Below are 21,049 nucleotides of genomic sequence, written 5' to 3'. Positions count from 1 at the left end.
AATGCATTATATCTGAATCTGAATGAGTTTTTAGTATATAAAATGGACTATAAATATTGTTTGATACCAATATATGTAATTCATGTAGACCAATCCCTTTCAATAAATTAAAAATTCTCACATTTCAAGCATTAATAATAATTACAAATACATGATTTCTGCTGCTAAAAAATGACTTTTTCTTAAAAGCTAGTAATATATAATAAAATAATATTTTCATTCATAATACTTCATCCTATGAGAGAGAACCTTACCATGCAGTGTATATATTAAATAAATTATCCAATAATCTAAAAAGTTTTCTGATCATTTATTTAAAATTATTTTAAATACATTATTTTACATTACAAGATTTATTTTTATAGCAACATTTATTTTTATGTTAATTAATTTTTAAATAATAACTAATGATAGATAAACTCAAATTTCTGCATATTTTTTTAAAAGTATACTTCAAACTTAAATATCTATTTTATATACTTTAACATATTCTGAAATATTTAGCAATTAACAACTTTCAGATATATTTACACATTTCCAAAAGTTCTTTACTCTTTCTAAAACTTCAAACTCTAGTTCACTCTTTCTTAGGATTTCAAAAACACAACAGTACATTTTAAATTTAGTATTTCTCCATTATCATCTCTTTTTAAGTCCAAAATCCATTCTACTAAATAATATACTTTTCCTAATTTGTCCCTTTTTTTATTATCATTACAATAATTTTATCTTTCATACCATCAAACTTAAATTGTACAACATATTCAGAGAATAAACAATACAGAAGCCAATACAATAATTATTAAATACTAGAAGAATAGCTATAATATTGTTGTATTACAACACCATCAGGTAAAAAGGCCAATTTAATCTATGTAGTGCTAAAACAGCTGCTATACACAATGGGATACAATTGTGACAAGATATAATAAACGAACAGTACTCTTTCTATTTAGAATGATATATCTCCAACTAATTATATCAATGCACCAGAGAGGTAAAAATGAATCAATACTCTCCCAATAACTAAAGATGACAATCAATCATTTATGTCCCATTTCTAGTTAAAGGGGAAAAATAAAAGATCTAATTTCTTTTATTTATTATTTATTTAAAAACACACCTATTGGTAGGCTTGCATTATGTAAAGAGTTTCCTTCAAGCTGAGACTGAAAAGCAGAACTGTAAAATCCATCACCATTTCCACTGAAAAAAGAAAATTTCAATTAAAAGAAATTGAATGGGATTCTGAGTTTTACTTTGACATTTTAAACAGTACCTAAAATATCAATCAACATGAAATTAAAATTAAACAAATAGAAACCAATTATTTAATTTTACTATAAAGGTTATTCAGTAATTAAAGACACAAATAGCTATGGAGGCAAAACAGTTGGCAAGAGATACTTTCAGTTATGATACTTTCAGAATAATAGGTTGGTGACTTTTAATCAGCTGTCTTAGTAAAATTACTTTGTTTATAACCTCAAAATCTCATTTTATGATGACAAGTCCTCTTGAAGTTTGCGAATTAGTTGAACAGCTTGCGGTGATCAGTTTTTTACTTTCTGGTTTTTTGCAAAAATGAAAAACCAGTTAACACTCTCATGTAACCAAACAATACAGACTAGGTTGTATGAAAACAGAATTTTTTACAAGTGGATACAAAAATTTAAAGATGGTCAAACTTTGACTGACGACCACTGTTCTGGACATCCAATTGTTTCATCTCCAGTGCTTGAAACATGCACGACTCTCTCATCCAAGGAGACCAATGGATTAAGTTGAGATTATAGGTGAAAAATTACAAATAAGTGTTGGTACAGTTCATAACATTATCAAGCTCAAGTATCGTAACCAAATGCAAGATTGGTTCCAAGAGAGTCAACAGATCACCATAAGGAGGCAAGACTTTACATGTGCACAGAGATGAAACAATGGTATCAGCAAGAAAGTGATGCTTCTTTTCACAGTATTCTAACCTGAGATGAGAAATGAATTCACCATTATGAACCAGAATCAAAAAGGCAATGAGTGCATGGAGTGAGAGCACACAGGTTCACCATCAAGAAAAAATTCTGAAACTGGCCATCAGCAGGAAAAATCATAATCTTTTGGGATGCAAAAGGCTTGGTTTTTGTTGTTTTTCTAGATCATCGAACAATACTCAACACACACTACTATGATAAACGCCCTGAATCTCACCACAAAGGCATCATTTTGCTTCATGATAATGTCTGACCTCACAAAGTTCAGGTAACTCAAGAAACCATTGACAAATTGCATTGGGAAGTACTACCTCACCTCTTCACATACTGTCCTGCCTCGGCTCAATCGGATTTCCACTTGCTTGGTCCATTGAAGGAGGCACTACTTGATAAGAAGTTTAATGGCAATAACGATGCCAAAAAAAATGAGCTAAATCGGCTCTGAAATCAAAACGAAAATCTCTTTGCAGCAGGCATAAGCTAATCCAGAGATGGACAAGTGTATTAATGTTACTGGAAATTTTATTGAAAAGTGAAAATATGTCACACTAATTAAATAAACTGTTTTAGCTCCAAAGCAATTTGTATCTTTAATTACTGTATGACCCTCATGGAATAAAAAAAAAATAGTAAAAACAAAAATTAACAGTACACCACACTAGTGCATAATAAATAAGATAATAATAATTTACAATAAATTATACATAATAAAAGAATAGATAGTAAACAAATAGAATAGAATAACAAAACAAAAGAACATATTCTTGGTATGCATTATATAATAGTACAGTGTAGCCAGCAAGTCACTGTATCCCTAAAATTAATGATAAATATGAGTTAGGATATGTGTTTACAACGTATGGTATTTTTGTTGGGGTCGATCGGCAAGTTTTTTATGTCACACACTCAAGTAAAAGACATTTGTGCTAAATTGGCTGACACTAGTAGTTACAGTGTCGAGTTACAGAAGCGTTAATGACAAATGTATGGGTTCATGAACAACAACATACAAATCAAACAATGAAACTAATAATAAGTGATGTTTAGACAACTCTTTAAAAGCAGTCACCACGAAAAGCAACAATGTTGGCTTGGGAAGAACGTGCGTTTGAATTAGGTAATGTTAAAGATAGGCCACAGAGGGGATGAAAGTTAACACGGTTAGAAACATATGCTGCTGTTGCAGTTTCCATTGAACAATCCCCAGTGAAATCAAATCGTAAACAGTCAGCTGAACTTCGTATACCACAGGCGACTATGCAAGACCGTATGAAAACGGACTTGAAAGAGCTTCATCAATGAACTGTCAGATGCAGATATGGAATGCCATGCTGCATCCTAATGGGCTTTGTTAAAAAAATTCCCCGCTGCAGTGCAACATGGAAAGGTATGAATGTACAATCTTTTGCAGTTTGCATACCAGAAATCTTGTTATTTTGAGCAAAAGAAAATTTTTATTACATGACAGAGTTGGAAAGAAATCCAACTCTGATACAATGATATGGGCTGGAATGACAGCTCATCATTTGTTTGGTCCTTATTTTTTTGACGGGCCAGACTTATTGCACAAACTTATTTGGAGATGTTGGAGACATGGTTAATACCACAGCTACAAGAGAAGGATCTCAGGAACAAGTATGGTTGCAGCAAGATGGAGCACCTGTACATTTTGCTCTATCAGCAAAATATTTTACATGTATCTGAATGAAAGATTTCCAGGATGTTGGATTGGCCATGCTACTCCAGCATCACCAGCTAGCTCCATTACCATGACCACCATGAAGTCCTGATTTCACCACACTATACAATTCATTATGGAGAATTATCAAGGCACATGTATCTCCACATCGCTACACCACAAATGAAAAATTGCATGACGCTGTGATGGATGCCTTCTGTAATGTAACACCAGAAATGCTCCATTGCATGTCACAGAGGATGTGGCGATATACACAATTGTGCATGCAATATGAGGGCGAACACACTGACTCAATGGACCATTAGAATTAATATTACGTATCACGTGAGTAAATAAAATAATTTTTTATTATATCACATTTTTCATTTATAACTCATTACAAATTTTTAGTTCCAACTTTAGGGGGTATGGTGACTTTCCGGCCACCTGTACTGTTTACATTTAAATTATATTAAAATAAACCACCTAAACATATCTCTGTGGTGGAGTGATAGCATCTAGGCGTTTCATCCAGAGGTCCCAGGTTCAAATCCCAGTCAGGCATAGAATTTTTCATACACTTCAAAATTTCCACTTCATATTCCCTTCCAGAAGCTTTTCAAGCTTATAATAAGGTGAATAAAAAAAAATTGAGATAAGGCCTTACCTAAATTTTACTATGAATATTTTACAGGATCCTGCATCCTCAGTTATGATTGAAATAATTCTGTTAATATATAATAAAAATAAAATTTTTAGTTTATTAATAAATTGGTATATTAATTTAAACGAGTGCTGTTATCTGTTGGAGTTTTTACAAGACCATCTCCCTCAAACACTGTTTGATGGTTTATCAAATTGAAATTTTGTTCATATTTATAAAATGTAATATTTTTATAAAATATATATACTTTTATGTCATCTTTATTAATTTTTAATATCTCTAAATTTGTGTTAATATCAGAAGTAGATTGTTTGTTAGATGGTTTACCATATTAGCTAACCTAATTTATTATTTTTATAATTTCTATAATGTTCAAGATGTTTAGTTTTAAAGGATCTACTTGTTTTTCCTACAGAAATACAATCACAATTATGTTTAATTTTATAAATTCCACACAGATTGTTTATTTTCTTCTTCTTTTGTTAAGGAACAAATATCAATTTCATTTTCTTCTCCTTTGTTGTTTCCTTATGTTCAGTTCTCTTATCCTTCCTAATTTGGAATTCTTCTACTGCTTGCACTTTCCTATGAAACACATCTTTTTTCTAGACAATTTAGAAGTTTATCAAAATACTCTGCAAGAATTTTATGATTTTCAGAATTACTTAGGCCCATTTTACCATTTTTTTTAAACAGACACTAAGTGCTTGGTATCCTTCCAGTCTGTAGTTTTCTAGAATTGTGTTTAACAAAGTTTTCCTGCATTTCACAAGTTGAGATTCGAAAGTTCTCTTTGCTTCTCCTATAATCTTTGCTGTTTCTTTTCCATGTTTTTTGTAATGTTCATGATGTTCTTTCTTTCCAGAAGATTTCCACTTTTTCCAAATTCTACTTTTCACTTTTTTTGATTTTTCTACTAATGCATCTTTACATTTTTCATTCAACTACACTTTCAATTTGATTTTTGCTAAACCAAAAGTCTTTTTAGCAGTACTGTTAATTTTTCTAGGCAGTTCATGCCAATCACCTGTTTTGGATATTTTTTCTTCTTGAATTTCTGTATTGCATTCTTCGTTCAGTAATTCTATCTACATTATATCTCACTAATTTCAATAGTTTTTTGTAAATTTAGAAGGTAAAGATTTAATTTTAGAAAAGTAATGATTAGAATCAAACTCTATTTCTTATTAATATTCATAATCTCTTTAATATCTTAGATTTTTTTTTTGGAGACAGCTACATGATTGTTTATTTTATTATTTAAATATTTTATTATATGGTTATTAGGTTTGTATGCTGATTTAAATATTTCTTTATTATAAATTTTAGTAATGTTTTCAATTATATTATTAATACTTATTAATTACTTATTAAATTATATTATTTTTGTATAAATAATTTATGAATATGCTTTCACTCTTTTGTGTCTTATTATGTATTGGTTGTAAGGTAGGTTTTGTTACTTTATTTTGATAGTTGTTTTTTTATAAATATTATTAATTAAAGCAGTATCATATCCATTTTCAACTGTTATATGTTTTATGATGCTAAGTTCGTTAAGTTTTTTCTGTTATTACTACAGACCAGTTTATATGCAACATAAAAAGCTTGAAATATACATGAAAAATTCTTAAAATATACATGTCAAATATGAAAGAGTGTCAAAATATGCAACTTTAAATAATAAAAAATAGTAATTTTTACCTCCTCTATGAATCATGAGACCTTGCCGTTGGTGAGAGGGCTTGAGTGCTCAGGGATACAGAGTAGCTGGACCGAAGGTGCAACCATATCGGAGAGGTATCTGTTGAGAGCCAGACTAAGGAATGATTCCTGAAAGAGGGCAGCAGCTCTTTCAGTAGTTGTTAGGGGCGTGAGTCACAATGACTTAAACGGCCGTATCAACATCACTCAGTCCTCTGAGTACTGCGCAGCTGAAAGCAATGGAAAACTACAGCTGCTTTTTTTCCAAGAAAATGTGGCTCTCTGCATTTTCACATAGCAACAATGGAGGCGCCTTCCTTGGTAAAATATTCCGGAGGTAAAATAGTCCCCCGTTCGGATCTCCGGGTGGGGACTACTAAGGAAGGGGTCACCAGAAAATTAAAAAATAACATTCTACGAGTCGGAGCGTGGAATGTTAGAAGCTTAAAAAAGGTTGGTAGGCTAGAAAATTTAAAAAGGGAAATGGATAGGGTGAATGTGGATATAGTAGGAATTAGTGAGGTTAGGTGGGAAGAAGAAGGCGACTTTTGGTCAGGTGATTTTAGAGTAATTAACTCAGCGTCAAATAATGGGCAGGCAGGAGTAGGTTTCGTGATGAACAAGAAGATAGGGAGGAGAGTGGAGTATTTCAAAACGCATAGCGATAGAATCATTGTAATAAGGATAAAATCAAAACCTAAACCGACAACGATTGTTAACGTTTATATGCCTACAAGCGCCCATGATGATGATGAGGTAGAGTGTGTATACGAAGAGATTGATGAAGCAATTAAACACGTAAAGGGAGATGAAAATTTAATAATAGTTGGAGATTGGAATGCAAGCATTGGAAAAGGCAAGGAAGGAAATATAGTGGGTGAATATGGGCTGGGCAAAAGGAATGAAAGAGGGGACCGACTTATAGAATTTTGCACGAAGTATAATTTAGTAATTGCCAACACCCAATTTAAAAATCATAATAGAAGAATATACACTTGGAAAAAGCCAGGCGATACTGGAAGGTATCAGATAGATTATATCATGGTTAAGCAAAGATTTAGAAATCAACTCGTTGACTGCAAAACTTACCCTGGAGCAGACATTGATAGCGACCATAATTTGGTGATAATGAAATGTAGATTGGGGTTTAAAAACCTGAAGAAAAGTTGTCAGATGAATCGGTGGAATTTAGAGAAGCTTGAGGAAGAGGAGGTAAAGAAGATTTTTGAGGAGGACATCGCAAGAGGTCTGAGTAAAAAAGATATGGTAGAAAATGTAGAAGAAGAATGGGAGAATGTTAAAAAGGAAATTCTTAAATCAGCTGAAGCAAACTTAGGCGGAATAAAGAGAACTGGTAGAAAACCTTGGGTTTCAGACGATATATTGCAGCTGATGGATGAACGTAGAAAATATAAGAATGCTAATGATGAAGAAAGTAAAAGGAACTATCGGCAATTAAGAAATGCTATAAATAGGAAATGCAAACTGGCGAAAGAAGAGTGGATTAAAGAAAAGTGTTCAGAAGTGGAAAGAGAAATGAACATTGGTAAAATTGACGGAGCATACAGGAAAGTTAAGGAAAATTTTGGGGTACATAAATTAAAATCTAATAATGTGTTAAACAAAGATGGTACACCAATATATAATACGAAAGGTAAAGTCGATAGATGGGTGGAATATATTGAAGAGTTATACGGAGGAAATGAATTAGAAAATGGTGTTATAGAGGAAGAAGAGGAAGTTGAGGAGGATGAAATGGGAGAAACAATACTGAGATCTGAATTTAAGAGAGCATTAAAAGATTTAAATGGCAGAAAGGCTCCTGGAATAGACGGAATACCTGTAGAATTACTGCGCAGTGCAGGTGAGGAAGCGATTGATAGATTATACAAACTGGTGTGTAATATTTATGAAAAAGGGGAATTTCCGTCAGACTTCAAAAAAAGTGTTATAGTTATGATACCAAAGAAAGCAGGGGCAGATAAATGTGAAGAATACAGAACAATTAGTTTAACTAGTCATGCATCAAAAATCTTAACTAGAATTTTATACAGAAGAATTGAGAGGAGAGTGGAAGAAGTGTTAGGAGAAGACCAATTTGGTTTCAGGAAAAGTATAGGGACAAGGGAAGCAATTTTAGGCCTCAGATTAATAGTAGAAGGAAGATTAAAGAAAAACAAACCAACATACTTGGCGTTTATAGACCTAGAAAAGGCTTTCGATAACGTAGATTGGAATAAAATGTTCAGCATTTTAAAAAAATTAGGGTTCAAATACAGAGATAGAAGAACAATTGCTAACATGTACAGGAACCAAACAGCAACAATAACAATTGAAGAACATAAGAAAGAAGCCCTAATAAGAAAGGGAGTCCGACAAGGATGTTCCCTATCTCCGTTACTTTTTAATCTTTACATGGAACTAGCAGTTAATGATATTAAAGAACAATTTAGATTCGGAGTAACAGTACAAGGTGAAAAGATAAAGATGCTACGATTTGCTGATGATATAGTAATTCTAGCCGAGAGTAAAAAGGATTTAGAAGAAACAATGAATGGCATAGATGAAGTCCTACGCAAGAACTATCGCATGAAAATAAACAAGAACAAAACAAAAGTAATGAAATGTAGTAGAAATAACAAAGATGGACCCCTGAATGTGAAAATAGGAGGAGAAAAGATTATGGAGGTAGAAGAATTTTGTTATTTGGGAAGTAAAATTACTAAAGATGGACGAAGCAGGAGCGATATAAAATGCCGAATAGCACAAGCTAAACGAGCCTTCAGTAAGAAATATAATTTGTTTACATCAAAAATGAATTTAAATGTCAGGAAAAGATTTTTGAAAGTGTATGTTTGGAGTGTCGCTTTATATGGAAGTGAAACTTGGACAATCGGAGTATCTGAGAAGAAAAGATTAGAAGCTTTTGAAATGTGGTGCTATAGGAGAATGTTAAAAATCAGATGGGTGGATAAAGTGACAAATGAAGAGGTATTGCGGCAAATAGATGAAGAAAGAAGCATTTGGAAGAATATAGTTAAAAGAAGAGACAGACTTACAGGCCACATACTAAGGCATCCTGGAATAGTCGCTTTAATATTGGAAGGACAGGTAGAAGGGAAAAATTGTGTAGGCAGGCCACGTTTGGAGTATGTAAAACAAATTGTTGGGGATGTAGAATGTAGAGGGTATACTGAAATGAAACGACTAGCACTAGATAGGGAATCTTGGAGAGCTGCATCAAACCAGTCAAATGACTGAAGACAAAAAAAAAAAAAAAAAAAAAGTAATTTTTAAATTTTTATTTCAAAATCAGCATACAGTTACTAAGTAGTTGAACAACATATTGATAAATTTGATAATTAACAATTATTTAACATTTTGTTACTTTTGTAAATGTAAACAATCAGGTACTCTTCCAAATGTTTGGTAGTAAGATTGTGACTTCAAACAGTCAAAATATTTTTATAAGTGGAAAAGGATTGCTCCATATCCACTGAGATAACTGGGCAGTATTTGAATTTGGAAGCTATGTTAGCACTTATTGTTTCTGGCAAAAGTTCACCCATCCCATTAATAAAACTATTAATTTGACACAAAGGTTCAAAGCCTGAGTTATTGTTCAAAATGTTTTCAAATTTTTCTTTAAGAATACCTCTGCCAATGAGGAGTTAATTTGGCAGATTTTTTATTAACTGAATAGATTCAGTCAACACCAAACCTTGAGTTTCAAGCTTTTTACTAGAATCGTTAAATGCTTCCTTGGACTGACAAACTGCCATAGCCTCTGCACTATCGAAGTCATTTACTATACCTTTGATGGCCTCAAAATGTTCATTGTAAAACAGCACAGCTTCAATCCACATTCCCTATCGAGTTATCACTGGTTCGGGAGGTAAAGGCATATTTGGCAGTTTTTCTTTATAGGCCTTATTGCAAGCATAAACCTTAAGAAACACTTTCTTTGTTGATGAAATCAGTTTATTCCCATTCCCAAAAGTTGATTGTACTTCTTCAGTGAGTCGATGTAGCTCCGTGAGCAAAGCATGTCATATGAATCAAATTTGGATAAAATACCTGGAGAGCTTTGGCTGCCTTGATCATATAGAGCAGCATCTGAGAGAAAACAGTCTTTCATCTGCAGAAGATTCAGAAAATATTTTTTTAATACCCTCATTCACAAATTTGGCGATCGTATAATGATTTAAATCATTTCAAGGCGTTTGCAGGCCACCAAATAGGAAGAAGAAGGCTCTAGTTTTAATGCACTGACAATTAAATTCGCAATGTAATGGCCACAAGTGTCGGTAGTTTCATCAGCTAAAATTCAAATAATGCTATCCTTGAGTTCATTGCTTATTTCTTACAGAACATACAGGTAAATTGTTGGTATGTAATTTTTACGCAAAGTTGATTCATCTGGTTTATTTTCATTCAAGCAATATTTTCGCAAAAATCTTTGAAGGTAGGATTTGTAAGTTTGTAAAGAGGAATATTACTAGTAAGCAATGCTTCACATAAATCCACACTAAAGTGGTTTGTTTGTTTACCTTTTGAAGTGAAATCACTGCTACTTGCCGCTGTTACAAGTTGTTGTCGTGGGCCTTTCTTTTGCAATCCTGCGATATGAAGACTTGTCTTGACATGCTGGTTTATTTTAAACTTTTTTGTGCATGAAATATTTTTCTCACAAACTCGACAATAAAAAACAATTCCGCCGTATGTAAATATTTCAGGATAGTCAGCTATCTACGAAGATACACTTTTTTTGGTGTTGGGGGGGGGGGGGGTTATGGTACACATTAAACTTTACACAAACAAATAAAATACTAAACTGATGCAATGACTGCATCAACAATAAAATGTGTAATTTAATTGTCTAGTGGGAGAAGTACTGCAGTAGGCATGCACGATGCAGAACGGTATTGTCTGTCCATGTCTCGTGTGAGTTTGTGTTTTACTTGGCCTAATAATAATATTATCCTACCAAAACAAATGCGGCTAATAGGTTTGGCCAGCCACAATGTAAGATTTCATTTCTTTTGGTAGGTACCCTACCAAAAAATATTGTAAATGTAGCAAAAATATGCATCATTACCAGATTTTAAGGTAAATAGGCAATAACGATGAGAATGGGCTTAATATGTAAATGCATATAATTCGGTCTCTAGTTATTATAAGTGTATTTGATTGTTCTATTAATCACATTTATATGTGTGTTAATTTTATGGGACTAAGGGTGATTTGATTTTTTATGAATTGTTATATTATTAGATGTAGGTTTTCCATATACTGATATTTCAATTTGGTTGTCCTTGTTTATTTCAATATTGACATATAAATAATATAATATTTATTATTATCATCTATTTAAAATATGAATTTTAAATTTCATTATAACAGTTTAATTTGTTTAATATTATTAGAAAATTCATTGTTTATTACTGGGTTATATGTAATGATAACATCAACATACTGTGTCCATAATAAAACTTTATCTGTATGAGTGATGCCACAAACTAATTTATTCTCAAACTCCTATAGGTAAGGTATTTTTTTTTTATATATATTTTTTATTAAATTCAAGATAATTTTGTTGATATATACTTCTTAAAATAGTGGTGATACCTTTAATAAATTTGAATCTTCTCAGTTACTTTTTCATTTATTTTTTTATTATTCTTATGATAAAGTCTCTAGGTTTGTTAGGATACATGTTAGTTATGTCAAAATAATTTTCATTATTTTAATGTTTTTAATTTTAATTTTTAATATGCATTACAGGATTATTTCAATCATGACTGAGGATGTGGATCCTGCAAAAGTATTATCACAGTAAAATTAAGGTAAGATATGTCTTATCTCAATATTCAGTACTAGATGGTTTATTTAAATAGAATTTTTATATACACTTACTTATGCAATAGTTATTTGGCTAACTTGTTAGCCAAATAATAAATAATAATAAAGCATAAGTGTTTTTAATGAAAAATTGCATTGTATACAAAAATAATTTGAAAATATTTTTCTTTGTTTTGTCCAACATTGTTATAGTATTTGTTTTTTTGTCATAAGTTGTAAGCTATACTGTGTGCTAACAATAGATCAGGTATATAAGCTTGTGTCAATCTAATTCTCAAAGTAATTTTATAAGAAAATTTAGTTAGAAAAACAAACTTATCATAAAAAATAATACACCTCTTATTCTCTAGAGAACCGTAATTTACAACTGACAGCTAACTCTCAACATCATTTATTTTTGTTTCTCTTTTTAGTTTTATCGGATATAAGTTTTTTTTTTTTTTTTTTTTACTGAAAGTTATTTTTTCACACAGGCATTATTTTCTTGTAGGCTTGTACGAGTATATAAGAAAAACTATAAAAGTAAAAATAAAAAAATATTTGAAATATATTTTTCTGAAATTAAAAAATAATATTTATTTTAATTCTTTAAATTTTGATTTTTGAAAAAAGCTTTTAGTTTGATGCCAACTTCTAAAAGACAAATTTTAAGGAAGAATAATTGAAAAATATTATTCTTTTCTCATTTTTGCTAGTTTAATTTATTTAATGTAACTGCCTTTAAATATTTTGGTGAAGATTAATAAGACACAATGTATACTAGACCCAGCCAATGTATGAGCCTGCAACGTCACGAGCAGACTGTGCATTACTACTCGGCCTGAAAACATCAACTCCAGATATCAAATTGAAGTATTACTTATCATATTGTATGCAGTAATAACTACCATATTTACATTTACTAATTATAAAAATACATAATTCTTTTATAACCTTTATTTGTACTAAATTATTAATTTTTAATAATAAACAAAACCTTACCTGAATTTTCTTCATGCATCTAATTCAAACTTCTAGCAAGTTCACCATCCTCACTTACGAATCACTATCACTATCACTTTCACTATCAGAGTCTACACGTATAACATAATGATCCATCATTTCATCTATCAGTGGTTCCAGTTTTTCATAATCTTTTTCAATATTTTTTTACTTTTTCACAATAGGGTTTCCAGTCATCTTCATTCATGGAATTAATTTTCTCCGTAGTTAATTTTTCAACATTTCTGAAAGAAAATGTGTTATGATTCGTTACATGTCTTTTTACAGCTGACCATACCATCTCAATCAGATTCAAATCAGGATCGTACGGTGGGTGTCTAAGAACACAATGCACATGTTTTTTTCTAAAGTTCATCCAAGTGATATTTTTTTACTTTAGTTTTATGTAACTTTACTAATACATATAACTGTGGTTTCAGCACTTTTGAACTATACGGAATATGGTTTTTCATATCTTTTCTTCTGGAGTTAGAATTAGGCACTTGTATCAATATCTGTATTGCGATAAGGAGTGTTATCAACAACTACTACTGACACTGGTGGAAGATTTGGAATCAATTTTTCACACACCCACTTTATGAAATTGTCTGTATTCATGTTGTCATGGCAGTCGCCACTTTTCGAACTGGCTTTCCAAGTTAGTAATGTGTTCGGAATAAAACCGATTTCTCCTCCAGCATGAATTACTATTAAACGGTTACCTTTATTAATCAGCACATGAAGTCCTTCAACAATACCATCAGACCATTACTTTGTTGAACAATGCGAACTTAAAATGTATGTTTGATCCAAATAAACAATTGCAGCATTTCTTTGTCTGTACTTAGCCGTTGCCTGCAAATATTCAATTCCCTTCCACTTGATATCGGATTTCTCAATTTTTTTTTATCAGATTTTTCAAAGTTTTCTGTTATTTTCAGTTTTACTCCATTTGAAATCTAACTCTCTCAAAATAACAGCTAAAGTTGATTCACTGCCTTTAAAATCAATAGATGACTGAAGTTCTTGCCTTGTTTTTTTTTTAAAGTAGGTAATTCATTCTTCTTTGAATGAAATTCATTAACTGTTTAATTAAATTTTAACTACACCTAAATCAAAATTGTCCAGTCCACTGACAGGTTTTGAACGACATTTATACTTTTTCGGCATGCTGAAAGAACATGATTGGGATGTTAATTGAAAAATCATGTCCTTTTTTCTCGTTTGAGTTTTTGAACCAGTGTTCTTGATATCCCACAAGCAGCAGCAGTTCTTTCTTCACATTTTTGAACGCCAATTATATGTTTGTTGTCAGTTAATTTACCTACTTTTAGAACTTCTTTTTTTTATAAAATCATAAACATTATTGATAATTTCATGTGCTTGACTCCTAAGTTGTTTTTCTTAACTACTGATTTAAATTATGCCATAAAAAATTGCACTAATAACATACAAACAAAAAATTTGCGAAAAACAATGAGTAATTTATAAAACAATATGACCGCACAAAAACGCTATCTGAATACCTTCACTGAACACGATATAAACTGGACTAAAATTTATTTCTTTATACATACATTGTGTACTACGAAAGATGGATCTAATTATAATCGTGACAAAAAAAGGGGGAGGGACATCATTTCTAACTGCATATATAGGTCTGTACATAATACCAATAGAGCATTAGTCATTGGTTAAGGAATTGCTATTGTTTACAAGATTGAGTCATTAAGCATTTTTATACATGTAATCAACTCAAGCAGAAATAATTGAACACACAACATAAATGTATTGTTTGGTCACCTCTATTTTTTGTAAGTCGTAAATGAAATAAAAAAAATAATTACGTGCAAAAATAATGTTTTGGAAAACAATAATATAATCAGATGTCAGCACATGACGTCACAAGCTTAGATTCGGTGGAGCAACTATAGGCCAGGTGATAAAAAAATTAAAGCTGATCATTGGCAACCACAAAAATGAGAAATCTTTATTAACAACTCCTTCTTGCAACCTACAGCTAATAGTAGATTAACTGATCTCTGCTTTGATTCTTGGCAATGGTGTGAAATTTTTTATCTACCATTTTATCCATCTTATCTTTCTCATTAAAATACGTGTAAATCATATACTTAACTCTAACATGAAAAGTAAAACTGAAAAAAATGCATAAAATATAAAAATACATAAAATATTGATAAGGGTGCATATGTTGGAAGAAAATGACTAATATGAATGGATGTCAATGATGAATACTTTTTATCTAATAATATTAAAAAGAGCTGTTTTTCTGCAGCTGATCATAGGTTTTCCAAATACTTTTTTAACTAATTCATCTTTACACAATGCAATCTTGACAGCTACCTTCAAACTTTTCCTTGTCTACAAATACTCTATTGTCAAAGTTGCAGGTACTTTAAATTTTTGGCAATATTGAATGCAAAAGATACAAATAATATGAACTATCTGATATTAAAATATAAGAATTATAAATCATTAGATTAACTAACATTTTTCTTAGATAAACTAAGAAAGATATGAAACAAGATGTTGAATGGGCTCAAATTTTCGAAAACTCTTAAGGTGAGGAGTCATTTAAAACTAGTATAAGTTCTAGAACAGGTAACAGCCAAAAGTTAGATTCCATAATAGAAATATTTACGGCACAGCTCTCTCAGCAAACAACATATAGGATTTGACAAGGAAAACCTCATTTTACAATTTGATGACTCTTCAAATACGTAACTTCTAAATGATTAGCTTTAGAAAAAAAAAAATTAAATTAAAAAATAAATATTGTAAGAAGCTGTTCTAGAGATCTCAAGAATTCAATGGATCATCTGGTAAAGAAACAATAAGCCCTTACAGTATTCTTTAAAAACCAAGGTAAAAAAAAAAGTAGGAAAGTCAAGAATAGCTGAAGTGCCTAAGTGCGAAAGCATATAAATGACCTTTCCAAATCAACTTACTTTCCTTCTTTAAAGTAAATTTTCAATAATATTCTTAACATAATGAGTATGACTGATATAATCATAGCCCACCCAGTTTAATGACAGATTTTTAGGTATTGTTTCTTTCTGCCTACTTGAATTGGGTTATTTTTTTTGTTATTAACGGAGAGATTAGATATCAACTAAATATGTTTGAACGTTTTAGGTTAACATCAAGAACCATTATATGAAAAAATGGACACCTTTATCCTCCATTCCTTTTAGTGAAATGTTCATATTAATATGCTTTTATCTAGTACCAATAACTTACAGTATTGAATAGAGGAGATACATTCTGAACCATCTATTTCACTCAATAAACTGTCTGTTCTACCATGCATGTGATATAGCATACACTGTTCTATTTTCAAATTGTATTAACCTCATACAAAAGAAGCCAAATAAACAAAAACAGTGTAATTACTTTTTCTTAGTTCTGTACCTTTCTATCTGACATTTCATGGGTGACCCATTAATCAGTACAACCTATTTAATGGCTTATTGTTTTTCAACGAACAAACTTTTCATTATTGAATTCACTACGTACATGTACGTATGTGAACACTTTTTGTCTCGGATTTTGATTTTGGATTTGGATTAAGCAACGTTAGAGGATTAAAAAAATACATGCTGGTCATGACGGCCATCGGGTTCACCTCAAAATGGTCACCAAAATAAAAATTAATAATAATCGTTATGCAATAATGATGTAAGCTATCAACTTGTTTCAAAAGTAATAATTAAGATTTACTAAAATATATGTAATATATAAATATCAAATTTTAAAATCAAATGTAAGATCCCAAAATGACAGAAAAACTAAAAAACATGTAATATGTAATAATCTGAGTTACATAGAAGTTAGATATAGTAACTTTTTTAGAAATGAATTAATAATTGAAGGAACAGTAGAAATGTTCTTTTGGGAAAGTCTTATTAGACTTTTCATAGGTAATTGATTTAATTCTAGTAAAGATACGTGAAAAGAAGAGCAATATGTTAGTCAAACTACAAATTGTGGTTTTGTTTTTACACTAGAAATTAAAAATCACTGTATAACTTCACAAAAACTGATGATACCTCAGTTATGTTCTTTTACCGTTCCTTAATTTTCTGTATAAATTTTATAGAAAATAAAAAGAATCTTTGACTATTTTTTAATTTTCCTGATTATGCGCGACATACAGCATTAATGTATTTTTTACATTGTTAAATACAGCAATACAGCATTATACCGGCTAAAAATAATCAAAAAGTTAAGATAGTATGCCACACATGCTAAAAACTAAGGAGACTAATTTGATAAAAAATCATTTTGCTACAGAGACAATTTTATGACCCATGTAAACTGTCATTATAATGGACATTTATCTGTTTATCCACAACTACATTATATTATTTCAAAAAGTAATGAACCTAGAGAATCTTTGAGACAATATTTTATAGTAGCAAAAATAAGAAATTAAAAAATTCTTACAGCACTGGAATGATAAATGAATTTAACTTTCTTTTAGACTTACTTTCAAAACACTCAAATGAATTTTTATTTAAATATTTATCTAAAAGTTAGATTGAAACTTCTACAATTAACTTTAGACTCGAAATGCTATTTATAAATAATTTCTCAAATTAAAGAGATACTATTTTTCTTCATAAAGTAATGTAATTTAGTCTTCAAACCAAAATAAATAAAAATATGGAATAAAAATATATTAGTTGAAACTAAAAAATTACCTTTTATTTAAAACTTTAAGATGAACATAAAAAAATGTGATATATAATAATGTTGGCAGCAGTATCAGGCAAAGTACTCTAGCAGCAAAATGATAAACAGTGTATATCTAAAATAACAAAATGAAGATCTCATTAATAAAGCATAACAGACTGTTATTCCCTTAAATATAGCATGAGATCCAAACATGTAGAAATCAGAAACAAAATACATGAAATATGATGCTTGAATGCAAGTTAAAACATATATATTATGAAATGCCAATACATTTTCAGACCGTTATCATGTTTACTACAGAGTCAAGATGATGACATTGTAGAAAAAGTTTCAGTACATTCTTTTGCCTCCTAGGTTTAAATTTATGACCATGTTCTACATGAATAGTGTTTTGCATAAAAACATAAAAATATTCCTCATTAACATCAAGCTGTAATAAAATTTTTTTATTGAAATTAACAAAGCTTTTCAAGACCACATGTTATGTTGGTTTTGTCAGTTGAAATGACACAGTAAAAAAAAGTTGCAGTTCATTCAAGCCAAATTATGGATTTCATAATGAAGAGTTCATCATTATTGTGATGAAATCATTAATGAATTATTCCAACAAAGACCCATAACATATTCATGGGCTGGCCTACAGCTAGTTAAATTAATTCACCTATATCTACATTAGCTTACCCCAGATGATCGATCAAGAAAATTTGATCTTACGATTTAACTTTGTCATAGAGATGTCAAACACTAAAAACGATGAAAATTTTCTTAAAAAAAAACAAGTGTTCAGTAATAAGTGTATATTGTCTCATGTCATGTACACCAAATTATCATCAAAAATGGACCAACAAATCCTCATGCACGTACAATGGATATAAACTGTTTGAAGATTAAAACGTGCACAGGATATTTCAACGTATAACTAACAGGTTAAATTGTTTTTTGAGAACCCATTGTTATAACCTAAAAATTGCCATATGTTGGAAATATAGATAAATGTAGCCCCACACATGTGCACTTCTCCAACACCATGTGAACTTCCTTATCAAAGATTTTCACACCAATCAGGTAAGATGGATGAAAGCATATATATATATATATATGAGGCATATTCATAAAGTAAGGGCCATTTGGTCATTAAAAAAAATTTAACTCATGAGAAAAGGTTTTTACTTATAGTTTTATTTTGCTACATATCTACATCACTTTTCCACATAATCGCCAGTCACTTTTCATAATGCTGCAGTTTTTTTTAATTCCTCTGCATTGAAGTTCGCTGCCTTGAAATTGACAACGGCAGTCTTGATTTCCTCGTCGTTTTCAAACCATTGTCCACCAAGCCACTTTTTCAAATGCAAGAAGAGGCAATCACTAGGTGCTCACTAGGTGTGGTTGGGACTCTATAGAGGGTGGTCAAAAAGTTCCCAATGAAAATTTTGAATTTCTTCTTCGTTAAGAAAGCGGTGTGAGGACACCCAATGTCGTGAAGGAGGAATACACTGGATGACATTTTCCGTGTCGTCGATTTTCGATCACACATCTCAGTTTGGTGAGTGTTTCGCAGTACACATCAGCTGTAATTGTTCATCCAAGTTCCATGAAATCAACCAAAATTATCTCCTTTTCATCCCAAAAAATGGTAGACAGCATTTTTCGACTTGAGTACAGAGATTGCTTAAACTTTTTCGGTTTTGGGAAACTTGAGTAGTGCCACTGCATTGACTGTTGTTTCGATTTTGCACTGGTGTAGGATACCCACGACTCGTCGCCAGTAACAATGTGGGAAAACAAATCATCTCTATCTTGTCGATATCAGTCCAAAAGCACTTGTCCACTGCACATTCACTGTTCTTTGTGTTGGTCGGTGAACATTTTAGATACCACCTTGCACACAGTTTGTGATATCCGAGCTTTTCTATGATGTAGATAAAGGTGTGTGTGCGGAAACTCATCAGCCAAAGCAGTAATCATCAACTGCTGATCACATCGCAGTTTTCAGTTCACTTGTTCAACGATTTCGTCGACCTGAATGCTGGGCCTGCCACTGTGCTCTTTGTTATGCACATTTGTGCAACCATTTTTAAAATCTCAACATCGTTGTCTAACCTTTCCTTCACTCATAACTGTAGGTCCATACACTAGGCACACCTCCTGATGAATTTCAGCAGTTACTAAATCAAAACAAGTGCAGTGACTTCATAAATAATCAATAGATGGTCCTGCATGCATGAAACTGAGTTCAGACCTGCCAATATTTAAACATAAGCCCTTACTTTATGAATATGCCTCATATAACCACTAGTAACTGCAGATTTTATTTGAATTTTTACTTATAGGTCTTTGGCAAAAAATGAATGAATAATTCACCTATCTACAATATTGAACAATTAACATGGAACATCAACAAACTTGTTGCTTCTATCACAATAATAAATCCTAGGTCATGCACAGCAATCCGTAGTAATACAGAAATACATGGTGATCTTTGTTATTTCTTCATGAATAATCATGAATTATCAATTTTTTTACTTATCTATTTCTAATATTATAATAAATAGTTTGCACCAAGCTACAAAATAGTAAAAATAATAATTCTTAAATGTTAGGTATCATTACCACTGGTTTTGAAAGATCGCCAAGTACATCCCATAGTTCTGATACGGTCCTAAGTCCAACCAATATAACAACAAATAAACCAACAAACTTAACACTAACAGCACAAGCTAACATTACACCCGTAAATATCAACCAAAACCACCATTTTAGTGTAAATTCTCTGTAACAAAAAGATAAAAACAAAAATAAATAATTACAGAAAGGAAAAGTAATTAACTAAATAATTTGTAAATGTTAAATAATTTAACAAAATGTTAATAAATCTCATTTATCAAACTATATAAATATACTACCTTTCATCTTGGATTATGATTCTGTTCAAACACAGAAAGTATTAATTTAAACTGCAATATCATATTATAATCCACATGAACAAAATGTTGCAAAGATGGTATTTCATTTCTGAATTTCTATATGATTTAATTATGTCATACAATTGTGGTTTTAACATTGCTTTATTAAATGGAATATTGCTCTTTTCTAACCAATTAATCATGCCACGTTTTTCCTATTATTTGAATTCAGAGGTTTCTCTGGAAGTGAACCTAGTGAGTGTTGGTATGGCGTATTATCGATAACAACCACTTACTGGGGGAAGACCAATTTTTTAGATGACCATTTCATAAAATTGTTGTTATTGGGACTATCATGATAGTCACTGCTTTTTGAAATCATTTTCCAAGTTAACATTACGTTCGGAATGAACTTCATTTCTCCTCCAGCATATATCAACTAATCACCTTCATTAACTGGCACTTTTACTCCTGCACCACTGTCATCTGATCAAGATTTTGTCGTCAAATGGGACATTAAAATATACTATTCATCCACCTAAAGAAT

The 21,049-nt window shown here is 31.0% G+C and overlaps 1 protein-coding gene across 1 annotated transcript in view; it reads right to left on the bottom strand.

Moving 5' to 3' along the window:
• tw (Protein O-mannosyl-transferase 2) overlaps positions 1 to 21,049 on the bottom strand; it is an 83,546-nt gene that overhangs the window by 27,532 nt on the left and 34,965 nt on the right. The window contains exons 7-9 of the mRNA XM_075367397.1: positions 20,210 to 20,369; positions 17,602 to 17,708; positions 1,124 to 1,206 (exon numbers count right to left, since the gene is read on the bottom strand). Of these exons, the coding sequence (XP_075223512.1) occupies positions 1,124 to 1,206; positions 17,602 to 17,708; positions 20,210 to 20,369 (350 nt within the window). The remainder of the gene's footprint in view (positions 1 to 1,123; positions 1,207 to 17,601; positions 17,709 to 20,209; positions 20,370 to 21,049) is intronic.

The sequence above is a fragment of the Lycorma delicatula genome, chromosome 5 (assembly GCF_047948215.1).
Source record: "Lycorma delicatula isolate Av1 chromosome 5, ASM4794821v1, whole genome shotgun sequence".
Taxonomy (NCBI): domain Eukaryota; kingdom Metazoa; phylum Arthropoda; class Insecta; order Hemiptera; family Fulgoridae; genus Lycorma; species Lycorma delicatula.
The sequence above is the reverse complement of the archived record's forward strand: the minus strand, read 5'-3'. Positions and strand labels throughout refer to the sequence as shown.